Source organism: Dendropsophus ebraccatus, chromosome 6, assembly GCF_027789765.1.
Source record: "Dendropsophus ebraccatus isolate aDenEbr1 chromosome 6, aDenEbr1.pat, whole genome shotgun sequence".
NCBI lineage: Eukaryota > Metazoa > Chordata > Amphibia > Anura > Hylidae > Dendropsophus > Dendropsophus ebraccatus.
In genome coordinates, this window is record NC_091459.1 from 54,492,834 (window position 1) to 54,511,813 (window position 18,980).

Sequence of the window (18,980 nt, forward strand, 5' to 3'; positions counted from 1 at the left end):
ATACCTGGTACAGGTATATAGTATATACTGATAGCAGGCATTCACTGAGCTCTCACTGTATCTAAAGACCATTTGGACATTAGCATTTCAAAGGCCCTGAGTCCAGGAAGAAGCTAATTTAACCACTTGGTCAACATTCTCCATTCCCCCACTGTAAGGTATATGAGTGGTCTTAGGGTGGAGTCCATAGATGGGTTGGGACAAATCCTAGGGGATATAAACCATGTAATACTCTAGGTCTCGCTCTCTTTCCTGCGGCCCTGGACGAACAAGCACTTAGGAACAGGTATAATATATGTGGGCCTTCTGTGTGTGTATATAGCAATATAAGTATAATAGCATCACAGTAGACTGTATACGTGTACATATAGATATTCTAGGTATAAGTCTGTTTATGCATGAGTTTCTATATGTACATGTACTAGTGGTCGGCTGCTGGATGTGGCTTTGTTAGTAAGTATAGATCCAGGATACGGTGTGGGATCTGGATATATGTTATACTGTATATACATACACAGCATTGGTCACATGGTGCTTGGTATCCAGGGGGGTAGGAAAGGAGGCAGCTGTGTGTGGTTGTGATCTCTATGTAATGTATTGTATTTGTATATAATGTATAATGTCCTTGTCATCTTTATGTTGTTAGTAAAGTAGTTTTATACATATCTGCGAGGGTTGTATGTTACTCCAGTAGTGGGAGAAGGACCGGTGGGTGTGTATAGTCTATACCTGTGATCTCTTCAGACCGTACCTCCACAAGGCCTGACCCAAACGGGACTGGTTGTGATGGTGCCGCAGCTACGGCTGGTGATGCAGACGTTGAATTAGGAAGTGGTTTGGAGAATTTAGAGACCTCTTCTTACTCCCAAATGCATCAGAGTAACGCAGCAGAATTGTATTCTTTCCATAATATGGAGAGGATACAATTCCTCATGAAGATATGTAAACAGATTCCTAACTATGATCCAAAGGTAAATCCGTTCACTTCCTGTGATATTTTTGAGGGACACTGTGCAAAATTTTCCGTCCCTCCTGAACATCGCATGGAACTGTTCAGACTATGGTTACCTACACATCTTCATCAAAGATATGAGGCCATAGGGAGAAGTGACCCTAGAAATGGGCAGTTTTATGATGAGGAAGACAGACTTTCCATCCTCATAAGACTGGCAACAGGACATTCAGATGTCACCCCAGATATCCTAAGTAACTTCAGGCCGACCATCCATGATGAGCCCTTGTCTCTGTGTGGGAGGTTTGAAGCTATGTATAGGAGGGTGACAAAGGATCATAGTGTGGGAATCCCACAGGGGATGATCCGCATTTTTGTGGAGAAGTTTCCATATCTTCATGCTGCAATACGTGTAAATGCAATGAAAGAGCCATCACTCATTGAAGCAGCAATGGTCATTGAGGAGTTTAGAAAGGATTTGCTAAATAGTGGTGAGTCCATTCCTATGAGTAAAGAGGTAGCAGTCGCCCGCAAATTGCAAGATGGCCATGCGGCAAAGGGTAGAGCTCATAGCCATATACCTGGGCATCCCAATGTACCCCAGCTGCGGAAATGGGGGAATGTTCGCTGCTTCCATTGTCTGCAATATGGCCATATAAAACGGGTCTGTCCACAAAGGGTTTACAAGTCTGTAAGGTGGGCGGTCCCACAACCATACAACCAATTCCAAGGACAGACAATGAGACATATTTCCCTTGTGAATGCGCAGGCAATGCATGAAATAACACCAGACATGGACACTGGTACAACAGATACCCCCAATGGGGATCTGTTATAGCAGATTTTTGAGTGGGGATCCCTAAAGATCTGGCCCTAAGATTAAATGTCAGGGATACCTCTTATAATGGCCAGAAAGTGTGATTATTGTGTGGTAAACATGAATCCTCCATGTGTGGTGAGAGGAGATAGTCACCAATGGGGGAGGGATCGGATTGGGATTACTGTTTTAGGACTCTTTGTTGTGTACAGTCCATTTGTTATGTTTTTCAGATAAGGCTGGTCTATAAAACATATGCTCAGGTATTTATGGCCCATGTCCTGGCTAGATGTAGTGGTGCAATTCACAAGTGTTGCCCCTCAGGGGCCAGGCCAGTCACACAGACATGGTGACTCTTGTTTTATCACTGGCAATCTGCATATGTGAAGACAATGGCTATTGGGCTTGTTAGTAGTAAACAATACATTGAGGTAATGTGATGTTTCTAAAATCATTGTAGCCTTGTAATATTGGACAGTTCAAGATTTGGGCTTGCAATAATATTGGTGGGTCAGTGTCTGTAAGCCAGCTAACTTACTGCAGGCTGCATAGCCGGCCAAGAGTGACCTGGAACTGCTGATCAGTAGGACACTTATTCCTGTGTATTAGTTCCTGCACATCAAGTGAAGATATTCTTTTTGTGCATCTGTGTAACCTGTTAATTGTCGAAGCTCTAATACTCTCCCAGTTGTCTGTTATACCACTGTTCCCAGTTTATGGCACCCTAGTAATCTAATACGGTAGAGGGTGGATCAGATGGAGTTTAGCTGCCTACTGAGTGTACTAGACTTCTCTATGTGTGAGCACTGACATGTAGGCAGCTGGTCAGGTCAAAATGACATGTCTGATCCCACAATGGGTAGCAGTGACCCATGGGCACATACGGTGCACTTATGGCGCAAACCTATAAAGTCCGTGGCGCAGCCAATAGGCCGTGGGGCATAGCTCTCCCTATTGAGGATTCTGCGAGGGAGTGGGTAATACCACAGTGAACAGCAGAGGCGCTTTGAAGGAACAACGACCGTCCGGTCGGACACGGATCTTTGGCGCAGCCGGTCCATGAGGTCCCCAGCCTTGGTTTATACCGTATACACTGGGGGTGCCAGGTGATACAGAGTGGTATGCTAAACTGCTAATGTACAGACACTGTCCACAGGGGGAGACCATCAAATCTCCTGATGGACTAACATAACTGGCATATTACCTGGGAGGACAATGAACTGTATGCAGAGAGGAGATGTGTTAACCTCGCACTCCACCTAGGAGCGTAGTGTTCTTTTGATATTTCAGGCAAACAGATGCACAGAGCAAATAAAGAAAGCCCTAACCAAAGAAACTGACCGATCATCGGCCCAGATACATCATGAAGGCACCAGAGGATATCCTATCCCATCCAAGACAAAGAGATAACCAGAACCATCCATGCCCAAAGACTGACCCGAGATGAATAAATGAACTTGTTTATTCTGTGTTTGCATATGGACTGAGCCCAATACGCCTCTTCTGAAGGACAATCTCGTTTTCATGTTTTTATTATTTTTCTATTTGTTTTTGTTAAGCTCCGCCACACACAGAAGATCAGGCCTCCTACATAGTGTGTCGGTATACCGACAACAGGGGGATATGTTACAGGAGCTGTGACCACATATACTATATACCTGGTGCAGGTATATAGTATATACTGATAGCAGGCATTCACTGAGCTCTCACTGTATCTAAAGACCATTTGGACATTAGCATTTCAAAGGCCCTGAGTCCAGGAAGAAGCTAATTTAACCACTTGGTCAACATTCTCCATTCCCCCACTGTAAGGTATATGAGTGGTCTTAGGGTGGAGTCCATAGATGGGTTGGGACAAATCCTAGGGGATATAAACCATGTAATACTCTAGGTCTCGCTCTCTTTCCTGCGGCCCTGGACGAACAAGCACTTAGGAACAGGTATAATATATGTGGGCCTTCTGTGTGTGTATATAGCAATATAAGTATAATAGCATCACAGTAGACTGTATACGTGTACATATAGATATTCTAGGTATAAGTCTGTTTATGCATGAGTTTCTATATGTACATGTACTAGTGGTCGGCTGCTGGATGTGGCTTTGTTAGTAAGTATAGATCCAGGATACGGTGTGGGATCTGGATATATGTTATACTGTATATACATACACAGCATTGGTCACATGGTGCTTGGTATCCAGGGGGGTAGGAAAGGAGGCAGCTGTGTGTGGTTGTGATCTCTATGTAATGTATTGTATTTGTATATAATGTATAATGTCCTTGTCATCTTTATGTTGTTAGTAAAGTAGTTTTATACATATCTGCGAGGGTTGTATGTTACTCCAGTAGTGGGAGAAGGACCGGTGGGTGTGTATACTATATATAATATAGAGTAAGCGGCCTATACAGGAAACAAAGGTACCAGACTAGGAGCGGACCAAAGGGACATACCAGAACAAGAATTAATCCCTTTATCACTAATCAAGGAGTGGCAGAAAGTAAATCTGGCAAAATAGGGCCAACCACAAAACAATTTATATCACCATGAAAGGAGGTCCATGTCGGGGTCCACTGAACCCCACGCGTTCCGTCTCAGCACCGAGACTTTCTCAAGGGTATTGATGTCATACACATATCACATATATATAGAGCCCGTAATTAAAATAATTGGTATCCATATTCGCATGCTATCAATTGTGCTAGATCCCCCATAGATTGTGGTCTGCTCTGCATTCCTAAACATGGCCGCGGCGTCTCCGGACTCGCACCGCGCATGTTCGAGCCCGACATACACTCCCCCTATGACGTGAAGTCTGCCCAACTTTTAGTCCACAGTAAGAACAGCCCAATGCATTACACAGCGGAACAAGTCCGGGAGACATTTAGTAATCGGGTTAACCCCTTCATCTTGATACATGAAAGTCCTCGCAGCGCATATAACTGTAATATTTAGAGTGCACAAACAAATTCAAACCCATAAAATAAGACCAATCACAGTGCCGCTGATACAAAATCATATGTAATAAATAAATAGATAAATGTAGTCCACTGGGAATTATATATAGTGATCAAATTAATCCCTCCACCCAACTACAGGCAGATCCTACCGGCACATACATCTATTAGCATATGGTACACAACTCAGGTATGGTCCTATAATAGGAATAAATGAAGATACCACTAGTAACTGGTTGTGTATTATATACTTTATCCTGTGCACTCTAGCACTCTATTATTTATGATGTATCAACCTGAGTTCGGGGGCTATTTCCCGGCTGTGTATTATAGTATTTTATATCATGCATACTCTAATTAATTAGTATATTACACCATCTGTATTCCTTTTCTTTTTCTGTTTTCTTTTTTTCTTTCTTTACTCATTTTATATACTTTTTATTTATATTAATCCGTTACCAGTGGTATCTTCATTTATTCCTATTATAGGACCATAACTGCGTTGTGTACCATATGCTAATAGATGTATGTGCTGGTAGGATCTGCTTGTAGTTGGGTGGAGGGGTTAATTTGATCACTATATATAATTCCCAGTGGACTACATTTATCTATTTATTTATTTATTTATTTATTACATATGATTTTGTATCAGCGGCACTGTGATTGGTCTTATTTTATGGGTTTGAATTTGTTTGTGCACTCTAAATATTACAGTTATATGCGCTGTGAGGACTTTCATGTATCAAGATGAAGGGGTTAACCCGATTTACTAAATGTCTCCCGTAGCGGACTTGTTCTGCTGTGTAATGCATTGGGCTGTTCTTACTGTGGACTAATAAAGTTGGGCAGACTTCACGTCATGCCTGACGTCATAGGGGGAGTGTATGTCGGGCTCGAACATGCGCGGTGCGAGTCCGGAGACGCCGCGGCCATGTTTAGGAATGCAGAGCAGACCACAATCTATGGGGGATCTACCACAATTGATAGCATGTGAGTATGGATACCAATTCTTTTAATTACGGGCTCTATATATATGTGATATGTGTATGACATCAATACCCTTGAGGAAGTCTCGGTGCTGAGACGGAACGCGTGGGTTTCAGTGGACCCCGACATGGACCTCCTTTCATGGTGATATAAATTGTTTTGTGATTGGCCCTATTTGGCCATATTTACTTTCTGCCACTCCTTGATTAGTACATATTGGTTTGCAGGCTCATACATATAATGTTTTGCATATTTCACATTTGATTTCTGACCTAGTAGCCTGATCTATAAAATCGAGCGGGTTGATGCAATTGTTTATGTCGGGGTACCTTTGGGTCTGTGTTGACTTTGCACAATCCCATATGTGTTGTGTGTATTTTAAATGATTTTAATTTTTGTTTTGCACCTGTAGTTTCATGTATTAATAAAGACTTCTATATTGCTTATAATTTTTTTTGAATACAGTTCATTTATTTTGGATGTGCCACCCCCTTTAGTATATGGCATTCTTTTCTCTGTCTTTGTGTTGTATATGCCTTTATGCCATATTGGGTAGAGCACCCTTTGTTATCCTTTTAGGTAGTGCCTTGTCCCCTTGGTTTGAGTAAAATGACTGTCAGCTGTCATTTGCATACAGAGAGATATAGACAGGTTTCCAAGGTGTGTATGCAAGAAGAAAACACATTTTCCACATTTAAGAAAATACTTTTTATATTACTCTTAGTACTGCATTACGTATTCTAAGATGTCAATGACATGAAAATGCATAACCAAGTCGGAAAACAAATCAGAGTAAATTTTTTTTGCTATATCTTTATGCATTATGATATCTGAAAGCCGCTTCAATTTCTACATCAGGCCATTAAACCTTCTATTATTTTGTAGAATATACTAAACCATTTGACAATGCCTTTTTCCCATATTTCACAATAAGAACCTCACATTTTGCAGCCTTGTCACGGATGAATGCCATTTCCAATAGTATTAGCTAATAAAATTATTTCATTCAGTGGTCACTTTTACTTCCAGTCGTCAATCCAAGCTGCCTCTCCCATGTTATTCCCCTTATCCTTACATGACACAAGACCTATATCCTGTAAAGAAGGACAGCAAGCAGCCTATGGCTATATTTCTTGTATGGATTGAATGCTTCAGGTCAATAGGATTCATATTCAGGATTTTAAATTATAGGATAGGCATCTATCTCTATCTTTTCTGTTTCTGCATTGAATCTTCCACTCAGCAATAACATGTAACATTAAAAGTGATAATTGAACATTAATTAAAAAAGACATTGCTACATTGCAATTCGTATATGATATGAATGTGCAGATGATGCATTAAATTATCTTTAACAATTCTGTCTGCTAATGAAGTTACAGAGCCTTTTCATGCTTTATCACTCTCTGGATTCTATTTATTCTTGCACACTTGAGATGTTGAATTGGCCTCAATATTTGCAAATCAAAGCTGCTTGTGTCTGACGTTGTCACTGTGCTGCTGTTTAGGTTGTTGTTGTTTTACTGGTTTCCAGACGAAATTTGAAAGTTTTCATCAAAAGTCTAAGGCTCTATTTACATCTGCATTTGCCAGCTTATGTAGCAGAACAATGAAATAGATCGATTGCACAAAGGACACCATCGACAGCTGATGGACATATTGACGGCTTTAAGGTGTTTTCGTCATGGTGTTTGCCATTTTACTTAAAAACATAATGCAGCATGTAGGCAGATATACAATAACTAAATGTAAACCTGCCTGGGATTAACATATATCTATCCTAAGATAATAAGAAGGGACATACTAAAAGGGCAGACTAGATGGACCAGGGGGGCCTTTTCTGTCTACAATCTTCTATGTTTTTATTTTCCTGCAGATAAGTCCACTTAAGGGGTTATTTGGAGAGCAGCAAAGGTCCTACCTCTCTTGCTCTCTGTCCTCCTTCTGACCGTCTGCTGATAACTTTCACAGAGGAAAAGGGAGACGGGAGCATATTGCAGGCATTGCATTGCATTGCAGGCAGGCAACTTTTGATCAACATGTCCATTCTTCAGCGCGGAGAGAGGAGGCAGGCAAGCTTCCCATGGACTGTCATGTGGTGGGTTCACACTACGGAATCCGCACAGATAAGTTTCATAGACACCAGCGCGGCTCCATAGACACCATTCTATGGCCGGGCCGATTACGCTGTCCGTTGACAAATTGGCACGTCGGTTGTTTCAGCGGGCTTGGCCCGACCAATTCTGTCCCTCGTTCCTGTTGGCGGCTCCGCGGCTTTCCATAGACACCATTCTATGGGCGGGCCAATTCCGCTGTCCACCAAAAGAACTGACACATTAGCCCTTTTGGCGGACAGCAGAATTGGCCCGGCCATAGAATGGTGTTTATAGAGCCAGCAGAGATGCGCAACGGAATCAGCTGGAACTTATCCGTGCGGATTCCATAGTGTGAACCCACCCTTAAGCGTCTCTAATACAGAAAGAAAGCAGAAAAGGATAAAGAACGGATACTGTAGTGCTGGCACATATACAGAGTATCGGTTTAATGTTGTTTGATATGAAAAGCTGTGACCCTTGCTAGAAGTACCCTTTGCTCCTGAAAATCTCAGGCAGGTGAAAATGCAGAATTCAAAAAGGGTATTGTTATTACTTTTCTGGAAAATGTTCTTCTATTTTTTCTTGATCACAATAAAAAAATTGGTTAGAAAGAAAAGGGTATTTATTCTATCATAACTATAAGGGTCTGTTCACACGTACAGACTCGCTGCGTAAAACTCGCACAGAACTCACATCAAACTCGCATGAAAGTAGCTGCGTTTTTTTGGTGGTGTTGAACTTGCCTGTGAAAATCATGTGAAAATCAAAACTCGCATTTAAAAATCGCACCAAACACGCAGCAAGAATACACATACATTGACTTGATAGCGATCAGTATCGCTGTGAATTTATGTGCGAGAAACTCACAGCAATAAATACTCAGCGAGTCTGTACGTGTGAACAGACCCTTAGGGTGCCTTCACACATATCGTATCGCTGCGTATTTATCCCACAAAACTTGAACGAAACTCGCATGAAACTCGCACAAAAGTAGCTGCGTTTTTTGTGGTGTAAGGGTCTGTTCACACGTGCAGACTCACTGCGTATTTATCGCTGAGAGTTTCTTGCACATAAATCCACAGCGGTACTGATTGCTATCAAGTCAATGTATGTGTATTCTCGCTGCGTGTTTGGTGCGATTTTTACATGCCAGTTTTGATTTTCACATGATTTTCACAGGAGAGTTCAACACCACAAAAGACGCAGCTACTTTCATGAGTTCATTTGAATTTTCAAGGAACCATTGTCAAAGGGGTTATCCAGCAATCTTCTTTCCCCTTCAAATCAGCTGGTGTGAAAAAGTTATATAGATTTGTAATTAACTTCTATTTAAAAATCTCAAGTCTAGTACTGCTTCTAGCTGCTGTATGTCCTGCTGGAACTGGTGTATTCTTTCCAGTCTGACACAGCGCTCTCTGCTGCCACCTCAGTCCATCAGGAACTGTCCAGAACAGGAGAGGTTTTCTATGGGTATATATTCATATGCTACTGCTCTGGACTATTCCTGACTGAAAAGAAAACACCACTTTCTGCATGACATACAGCAACTGATAGTTACTTGCAGGATTGAGGTTTTTTTTTTAATAGAACTAATTGACAAATCTGTAAACCTTTCAAACACCATGGGGGACATTTATGAAACATATGCCCGAGGTGTACGCCCCGCTTGCTCGATGGGCGGGCTGGGGGAGCTGGAGGGGGCGTGACAAGGCGGGGAGGAGGCGTGGCCTCGCAGCTGTAAATCATGCTCTCAGGCGTAAATCATGATCAAAATCTACACCTGCTTAGAAGCAGGTGTAGATTTAGTACGCCGGGCGCAGGTTGGGGCGCCCGGCCAGCCAGATTCCCTGTGAGGCATGCGCCTTTTAGTGAATCCTGCCAGGGAAAGGGGGGCGGGGTCTAATATAAGACCGGCCGCCGCTGGTTCAGCGATGTTAGTCAGAGTAACCTTCGCTCCAGTGCACTGTTAGGAGCACTGTCTCGTCATCCTGCCCACCTGCTCCATTGATTAGCATTAGAAGGAGTGGGCCGGTGAAACGGCAGTGCTCCTAACAGTGCAACGGAGCGACGATTACTCCGACTAACATTGCTGCATCAGCACCAAGGAGGATGGTAAAACACATACCTCCCTCCTCAGCATCCTGGGCGCTATAGGGGGCTATCAGCAGGTTAGATTCCTCTAACCTGCTGATAGTTCCCCTTTAACACCATAACATCATTCAAAAGTCCATCTCATCCTCCGAAGAACCATTGTTGACCTAGAAAACATATTAGGATGGTAGAGTTAGGATTTTGGAGGGTGTGCAGTAAGGATAGCTTTCTGCATGGTCTGCTTTTTGGGGAGGATGGTCTGTATATTACAGTGATATATGCATGGCCAGGGTAAGGGACAAAGTCATGTCCTCCCTTGTCACCTTTTATCTTCCTTTCAGGTTTGGTGTTTGTTCCCTGACATCCATGGCATATCTCTCTTAAGAATGTAGGCAGGGCTTTTCTTTTTTCCCTATAAATTATATATGAATTGAAAACGGCTGCAGAATATGTCAATGCTTTAATAATAAATATCAGATTACTATAGCAATAGAATTGAAGAAATATACCTATCATTAAGGGATGACACGTAAAACATTCATTGACTTGCATTGACCGTTCTGGTCTGCTGCAAGGTGAACAGTTAAAAAAGACTCTGTGTACTGTAGCCTGGTCCATTGCCAATAATTATGCATAATGTTAGTATGCATGACTTGCTCTTCTGTCATTTGTAACACAGCAGCAAATTAAAATTGTACTTCCCTACCAACAGCTACCTAGTGAGAGTATTAGACGAAAGGATTAGTGTATTTAGTACAAAAAAAAAAATCTCTTTTGTTAGCTATGAAGCATTATACATGTATTTTGACTGGCTTTTTTCTAATTAGAATAACATTGAGTTTTAGGTAATTATGGACATTGAGAGAAAGGAGCTGTTGCACCTCACACCTATGGCTGACACTAATGCTTCTCGGCTACATTTAAAAACCAACACCAGGATGTGTTGATCAAACTTGATCAAACCATATTGCCTCATGTACCCCAAGCCGGTCTCCTGGCCCACATGGGTCCCTACACTAAACCCACACTGTGTAGGTCAGCGACCGCCAACCCTGCAAAGCGAGCGCAAGCAGGGAAGGGGGGCCACAGAATAGCCCTGCAACCTCACTGTCACAGGACCAAACCCCAAGGGCCCCTGCAAACCCAGCAGGCGCCACCGACTGAGAAAGCGGCCACCAACCAACAGAAGTGTGAACAAGGCCTTACCACTCACCACTGCACCAGTTATTAAATGTAGCCGAGATCACCAGGTGTCAAATAGGATAGGTATAGATGTTTATAATGGTGCGTTTACACAGAGAGATTTATCTGACAGATTTTGGAAGCCAAAGCCAGGAATGGATCTGTAAAGAGGAGAAATCTCAGTCTTTCCTTTATGTCATGTTCTCTGTTTATAGTCTGTTCCTGGCTTTGACTTCCAAAATCTGTCAGATAAATCTGTCTGTGTAAACGCACCATTAATTCTATTAAAAAATCTTTAGTCTTCTTTTCCTTGTCAGCTGCTGTATTCCCTGCAGTAAGTGATGTATTCTTTCCAGTCTGACACAGTGCTCTCTGCTGCCACCTTTATCTATGTTAGTGACTGTCCAGAGCAGTAGCAAATCCCCACAAAACCTCCCTGCTTTAGACAGTACACCACTTCCAGTACACCACACCACTTCCTGCTGGATATATAGCAGCTGATAAGTACTGGAAGATTGGAGATTTTTAAATAGAAATAAATGAGTACCCCTTTAATACAATTTGTAACATTTGCATTTTGTTACCATGAATGTGTTTTCCTTTTAATACTTCAATGTTAAGCACTGCAAAGTTTGCTGGGATCCCTTTAAGAGGAGAAGTGCACCCCAATGTAGCAAGGTGACAGAACCGTTTATTGTTTTAGCCATCCTCATGTAGATAGATTCCTGTTTGCACAATGAAACGTTAAAACTCAGCTTCATTCATTGAAATGCAACTCTGCTCAGGCTCTCGCTCTTCCAGATAGCATATCCCACTGAGAATCATTATTTGTTCCAGGCTTAGTTAACAGGCTAAAGCCAATAATTGCCCCAGACTGGCTGGGTACAGTGGTCTGAATCCTTGGACTTTTGCATTATTTCTTGGAGCAGTCATACAGTAGCTCCAGATAACTTAGAAAATAAAGTTGGTCTTGTTTTATAATAATTATCTCTTGCGGTTCCTTATGTCTCCCGTGATTTGACATTACCCTTGAATTACATTTGGCAGTGATTCAGGTCATAATAAATTACTTTATACTGCAGCTGCAGCCACCCTGAGGAAAGACAGAGTATGGTCTTAACTCTCGATAAGTATTGTCTCGTCCTTGAAAAATAAAATGTGCAGTCATTTGTGTCTGCCTAGTGATTATTATTGGGGGTCCTTATAATTTAGTGATGATGTATCAGGAATTAAAAAAATCCCCAAAAGCTGTGTAAATGCATGGAAAAACAACATATTTAACTATATTGTAATGTTCTGTACATTTCTGTCTGTCACAGTTTTCAAGGTCTCTGCTTGTTGTTAGGGATTTGAAGCAATCATAGAATAAAGAACTATACAGATCCAACAGCTCCGAGAGCTAAACAGATTGAGCTCCTTGCTGCAAGCTCTTATGCGGTCTGATGCACTGTAAAAAATCCTGAGGACAGGAAAAGGCTTGATCTTATGCTGTGTTTAGCTCACAGGGAATTGTCATGACTGGACACAATCTGAGCAAACTCTTAAGGGTACGGCTACATGGAGCATCCACCCTACAGCCGCAAAGCAGCAATGAAGCTGCACTAAATTTCATGTGAACATGGTTTGCAGTCACTTGTTAAAGGGGCACTCCAGTGAAAAATAAATTCTAATCAACTGGTCAGAAAGTTTCAGAATTGTAAATTACTTCTATTTAAAAATCTGAAATCCAGTACTTATTAGCTGTTGTATGTCCTGCAGGAATTTGTGTCCTGCCCTCCTCCCCAAATTTTATTTTTGTTTGAAAAATATCACAGTTCCAGCTTGCATTTACAAGACAGACTAGTGGCTCACTGAGGGATTAGGTTACATGTTTCCCATACAAATCTAAGAAGAGTGGAGGGGCAAAGAGGGAGATGGGAGGAGGAGTGATTGGAGAGAGCCTAAAGAAAACCGATCAGAGACTACAGGATCTTCCTGCAAGTATAAGATTAGAAAGGCTGAATTGTTACAGGTAAACTTATGGGTAACATTTTCACAAATGTAATGTGATAGAACGTTTTTACGTTATATTGTTAGTGTATTCATCACTCACCCACCATGGTAAAGGGTTACCGTTATTTAACAACTTTTAATGTCACAACCTTTGATTGGTCGAGGTTTGGGTACTTAGACCCTCACCACATCTCTTTACTCACTGCACAGATTCTGTAGAAACTCTATGGAACCCGTATCCTACAAACCGCTCAGCCAATCGCCTCCAGCAGGCAGTGGGGTTCTTAGCACCCAGACCCCCATTGATCAACACTTTTGACATTTATTACTAATTCTAAGTGCTGCTTTACTTGGGAAAACCCTTAAACCAATGTACTGTAGTTGTGGAAACCAATGTAGTAAATAATTTAACAAACTATATTGGCAATTTGAATACCGATGGCTGAAGAAGTTGGATGCAGCCTTAGGGGGAGCCATTGAAAACATGGATACAGCCATAGTCCACCAGTGAACAAATGCCAAATGATCGTACTCGAGCATGCTCCAGTTGTTATAATGTCTTTTGAGTCCTAGTGTAGGGATTGTATCTCCCTATTATTCCCTAATTGGGTGCTACTCTTCCAGGGGTGACTGCTGTAATATGTGTAACCATAGCTGCAACTTGTCCCTCACTATAGAAAGCCCTAAAATGGCTTGTGGATTCAGTGATATTCTTGCTATCCTAACACACATCATCCAGAAGTCTATACTGGACTCTTCTAGAGACCTTCAAGGCTAAGAGCCCTATTACAGGCCGATTTGGCAGATCATCGCTCCATATAATGAAGACAACGGTTAGCCGATGACAGCGATCATCGGCTAATTGTGTCTTTAGCTCCTGATCTTCAATCAACGGCTGCTGGGCGCACATCAGTACATGTAACACTGTCTGAAGTGACCGGTCACTCAGCCAGCCACTGGCCGTGGCACTGATTCGGGGATTGGCTGAGTGGCCTTACACTAAGACACTGCAGTGAGTGGGCCGAAGCTAGCAGAACATCAGGGAGCACGGACAGGTATGCATAAGTTTAGTAGTCCGCACATCACTATTACCAGTAGCAATGCACAATTAGCCTATGAAAACTGCAAAATGTACCCTTTACACCTGTGTAGGGAAGTTATAATGCAAAAAGGGGATGACAGTGTCACTTTAAGTCAGTTCACTGGCCTAGGTTGAAGTATATTCAATGTGTGGAAAGTCCACAGCTTAAGGGACCTGGTAGTTTTCCTTTAATGTCAGGTAAGGTTTGGAACTCTGCAGTTATTGAGTTTCTGTAGTTCCTAAATGCTTCCGGTTTTCAATAATACCACCCACCGTTGATAGTGAAAGATCTGGGAGATCAGTCTTTCTTGGCCGTAAAAATGTCCATAGATGTGTGAATGGGGCCTAAATGAAACACCTGAATTAAGGGATTAAGAGGTGTCTTCCAATATTTTCCTTTATATAGTGTATGTAACCATAAGTTGGTCTTTTATGTTAATATTCTAAGATTTTAGAAGTATTGAAAAAGAAAATTGGTCTATTGTGATTGTGCCTCTAGCATTATCATTTTCCTTCTTTTCATGGTATTCATAGTATTATTTTCTCTCTTTTAGTATCTGCTTGTAACGGGTGCAGTTGACTGCTCTTTAAAAGGCTGGGATTTAAGGGCGATCCGTCAACCAGTCTTTGAACTCCATGGTCATACCTATGCCATCAGGCGGGTGAAAGTAAGTATTGCAGTACCATCTCATATACATTATTAAAATATTTAATTTACTGTCTTTATTTCATATACAAACTGAATGCACATATGTTGCAGCCTTTGACTCACACACAGTAAAATTAAAGCAATATACGGCCATAAAATATAGAAACAACTTGGCCGATTTTCTTATCTAATAATATGTTATCTTAAAGTCTGCGCCCTTGGCATGTGCGACAGAAAAGGCACCAAATATTACGTGGCACACTCCGGCCATAAGCCGACCTTGGTTGCAGTTAGAGGTCAGGAGGAGGTAATTCTGGTTCTGAGAATTATTTTTCGTAACAAAATGTACTTTTTTTTTTTTTATTGTTTATAATTTTCATAAAAAAGGAACAAGAGGACACATAAAAAAATTCCAGATACATTTTCCAGAAAAAATAGACCTGTACATATCATCATTAATAGCAATTAACATTTTATATAAACATATCTAGACATATCCTCTTGTCCTCATATCCGGCCCCCCCCCCCCCCCTCCATACAAGGGAGGAAAAAAAAAACAAATACAAACAAACAAAGAATAAAACCCCCATAAATCAGTACTTAGTCTCTTGGTACACCTCTTTACGACTTTGCTCCCTTCTGCCTTCTGAGACCAGCCATCTAAACATCTAACCCTGTTCACCAGGTTAAGCCATTCTTGCCTCGATGGACTATTAGGAGAGAGCCAATTCCTCAAAATGCTTAATTTAGCCAAAAATAGTACAAATAGTACTGTACTCATTAATCTTTTATCTCCTTTTTCTCCTTTTCCTCACCTAGTACTGCCTGTTCAAAGGTCAGTTTGTCTTCCAATAATCCCCTTCTCTCCAACTCCTCCATGACCTCTAACCAGAACCTATGAATCACATGACACGACCACAATGAGTGATACAGACCTGCCCCCTCCATTTCACATTTCATACAATTAGAGTCTTCCCTGAATCCAATTCTCTTCATTAGTGCTGGGGTATACTGTACTCTATGTATGATCTTAAAAATTAATCGTATTTCTGTGACAACGGTATTTTATATATTTTAGACATAAAGTGCCTTGTTCCTTTAATATTTACAATATTGTGAATACCTTCATTGTAAGTGACCCTATGGATTCACAAGTACTGGGTGCAAAGGGATAGTCTGATAAAGTGCCTATACAATTGTAAACATGGATTCAATAAAATAAACAATTATTCAGGCAATATTATAAAAAGACAAAAAGAACCCTTTATCTTATCAACACTCACCCATTCTTACTATGAGGGTCACAGCTATCCCTACGTACGTTTCGCCTCAACCAGGCTTTCTCAGGGAACTGCCCCCCTAAATCCCCGTCTCCCTTATATACATACCGGGCCACTCTATGAGTTAACACTGCTTCCGGGCTTGTCGGCGCGCCGGAGCGGAAGTCGAGACTGCGTCACTTCCGGGTCAGCAGCTCACCCCAAGTACGCACCACCGCGGCGTCACCGCGGCGGCCGCCCGGAAGTGACTGCTGCATTAACGACCGATCCGGCGCGCTCACCCATCTACAATGCACTCCCCAATTAACTCTAACCTACCTGGGACAGCGGTGGCTAAAAATACAATGATACTGGTATACGCATGATATAGTGCAATAATCGTAATGCAACATGATAGTCACAATTAACTAAATAAACAGTGATATAGAATAATTATGCCAATAAAAAGAATTTATATATATATATATATATATATATATATATATATATATATATATGTGTACCAAATTATAATTAACATTAACTCTATATAGATGTGCATAATTCAAAGTGATTATACAGTTATAAAGTGACACGTATATAATCACTTTGAATCACTTATTATTATCAGACTATCCCTTTGCACCCAGTACTTATGAATCCATTCGTCCTATGTGGTCTGTTTTTAAATATATGCAATTTTATCAGTATATGGTTGTTTTTAAATCTATATATCTTGTTTTATTTTATTGTTTCTATCATGTTATCGATACAATCATGGTAAATAAAGAATTTGTGTTATGATTCAGACTTCATGCCCATAGTTTGTTGTGTCATTAAAGTTTTTATTATGCCAAATCTCTGTGATCTCCAAACTACTTTCTACCTTACACACCCTTTTAATTTCTTTCCAAGCTTTACAGAATAGTTTCCCTAACCAATCCTTATCACTCTCCTTGAAATGTACTTCATTTTAGTAGTAAATTTTGGTTGATAAATTAACATTAAACTAAAATAGGCTAACATTTCATTAAAAAAATTGAATTCATGTTACACAAATGAGATAATTTACATTTACAATATCTCTACTTAATTTCAGCATTATATGGTAAAGGTCCTCTTACTTTTTAGAATGTTTTAGGACTTTTTATCAGCAATTTTTACATTAACAGCAGTGACAAGTAACTGGCAACGATCAGGTAGACCAACAGGCATGATAATAGGTACAGTAATTGGGAAATGGAGACTGTCAGGTACAACAACAGGGGACAGGGGGCAATGATTAGGTACAGCAACAGGGCACAGAGGTAACAATCAGGGTAGTAATGGGATGACTTGTCTTTATTCCTTGTTTGTTACTTTGCTGTGGTGTGGGACTTTTCTTCCTTTCCGGCTCTGATCTAGTTTTGCACAAAACAGAGGGGACCAGAGCCAGTCAAAAGCTACCCCCTCCTGTCATTTTACTCTGTGACTTTTCCACCTGTAATGATGGGCCAACCTTAGTGATTCCTGACAAGTCACCAGTTGCTGGCCGCAGGGAAACCTAAACTGTCACGGTGCAATTTTGTGTGGTGATAGTTTAACTTATTCATGTACGTGTATTTGGGATTGTGCTAAAGGGCATTAACTTCAGACCTACGTGTACTTGAATTTGTATCAAGCTTGTAAAGAGGTAGTCCGGCCAGTACTCCTATACCCAGGGAGGGTCAGAGTGAAAAAAATAACATATACAAACCTCCCTGGCTCCCTAAGATGTACTACGCCGATGTGGTTTCCATTGGTCGGCCGCTTCTGGATTCAAGACATGACGTGGCAGATCTCAGCTATTCTGTGGCTGAGGCGGGACAACGCTGCAGCTGCTCATTTGCTAAGACCTGCTTAATCACGTCCCTTAACCTGGAAGCAGCCAAACAATGGCGATCAGAGCAGTGTAGTATAGACAGCAGCGCAGGAGCCAGCGAAGTGTGTGTATGTTGTTTTTTTCACTCCCCCCTCCCTGAGCATAGAAGGAGTACTGGCAGAACTACCTCTTTAAACTCTTGACGCAAATTCACATACATGTACAGTATCTCTGGGTTTGCTTCCAGGGGAATTAAATGTATGGTATTTTTCTCACACTGGGCATAGCTCTAAAAGAAGTTCTGGCCAGAATATCTTTTTAATGTAGCAGAATATTAGATTTGAAAAATATCAATACTTTTTCCTTATTTTACACTTGTACTTTGATTTTATTTTACTGTGTGTGAACAGCTGTAGGGTAAATTGGACATGGAAATAAAACTAACAACATATACCTTAACTGTATGTCAAAAAGAAGCACGGCGTGAACCTAACGTAATTGAAGTGACCTAACCATTAATTTTTCCCATTCTATTCTACCAGTTTCCTTTTTCTACCTGTTTTTTATTTAATATAAATAAATAAATAAACAAAATACGACAATAGAAATGTTCAAGTCTTGAAACAAGTTAAAAAAATAATAAATATATATATTATATATATATATAAATTACCCAGCGTCATGCGGGTCTATTTCATTTAACTGTTTTTTCCTTATGCATGTGGTTAAGAACTTAGTTTGCTACTAATATAAAACCAGCGCAACCAGTAAAGTAAACCATATAACATTATTCTAAGGGATATCCAAACAAATATTTCACTGCAGATTTCGGTGGGAAAGAAGTGCATGGTGTTAGAAAATACATGTTTTCTTGCTAATTGTCAAAAAAGGGTGTTTCAAAAGGGTGTTTCAAACCCTGCAGGCAATGGGTACTAATAACAAGAGCTTATCTTTTATTTATTGATGTATTATTTCCGGTGATACACATAAGGAGGTAGAAAGAAGCTGATCCAGATGGAAGAGGGACGTGGAGCCGATGGAAGAGGCTGGTCCAATAGCTTAAAGAGGATGTACCACCAG

The 18,980-nt window shown here is 40.9% G+C and overlaps 1 protein-coding gene across 3 annotated transcripts in view; it reads left to right on the forward strand.

Annotated features, from left to right (window-relative positions):
- PEX7 (peroxisomal biogenesis factor 7) overlaps positions 1-18,980 on the forward strand; it is a 155,690-nt gene that overhangs the window by 70,042 nt on the left and 66,668 nt on the right. For 2 of the 3 annotated variants that reach the window (XM_069973729.1, XM_069973730.1), the window contains exon 7: positions 14,707-14,820. In XM_069973729.1, the coding sequence (XP_069829830.1) occupies positions 14,707-14,820 (114 nt within the window). Of the gene's footprint in view, positions 1-14,706; positions 14,821-15,620; positions 16,248-18,980 lie in introns of those variants that run through there. The other variant, XM_069973731.1, reaches the window with a different exon arrangement.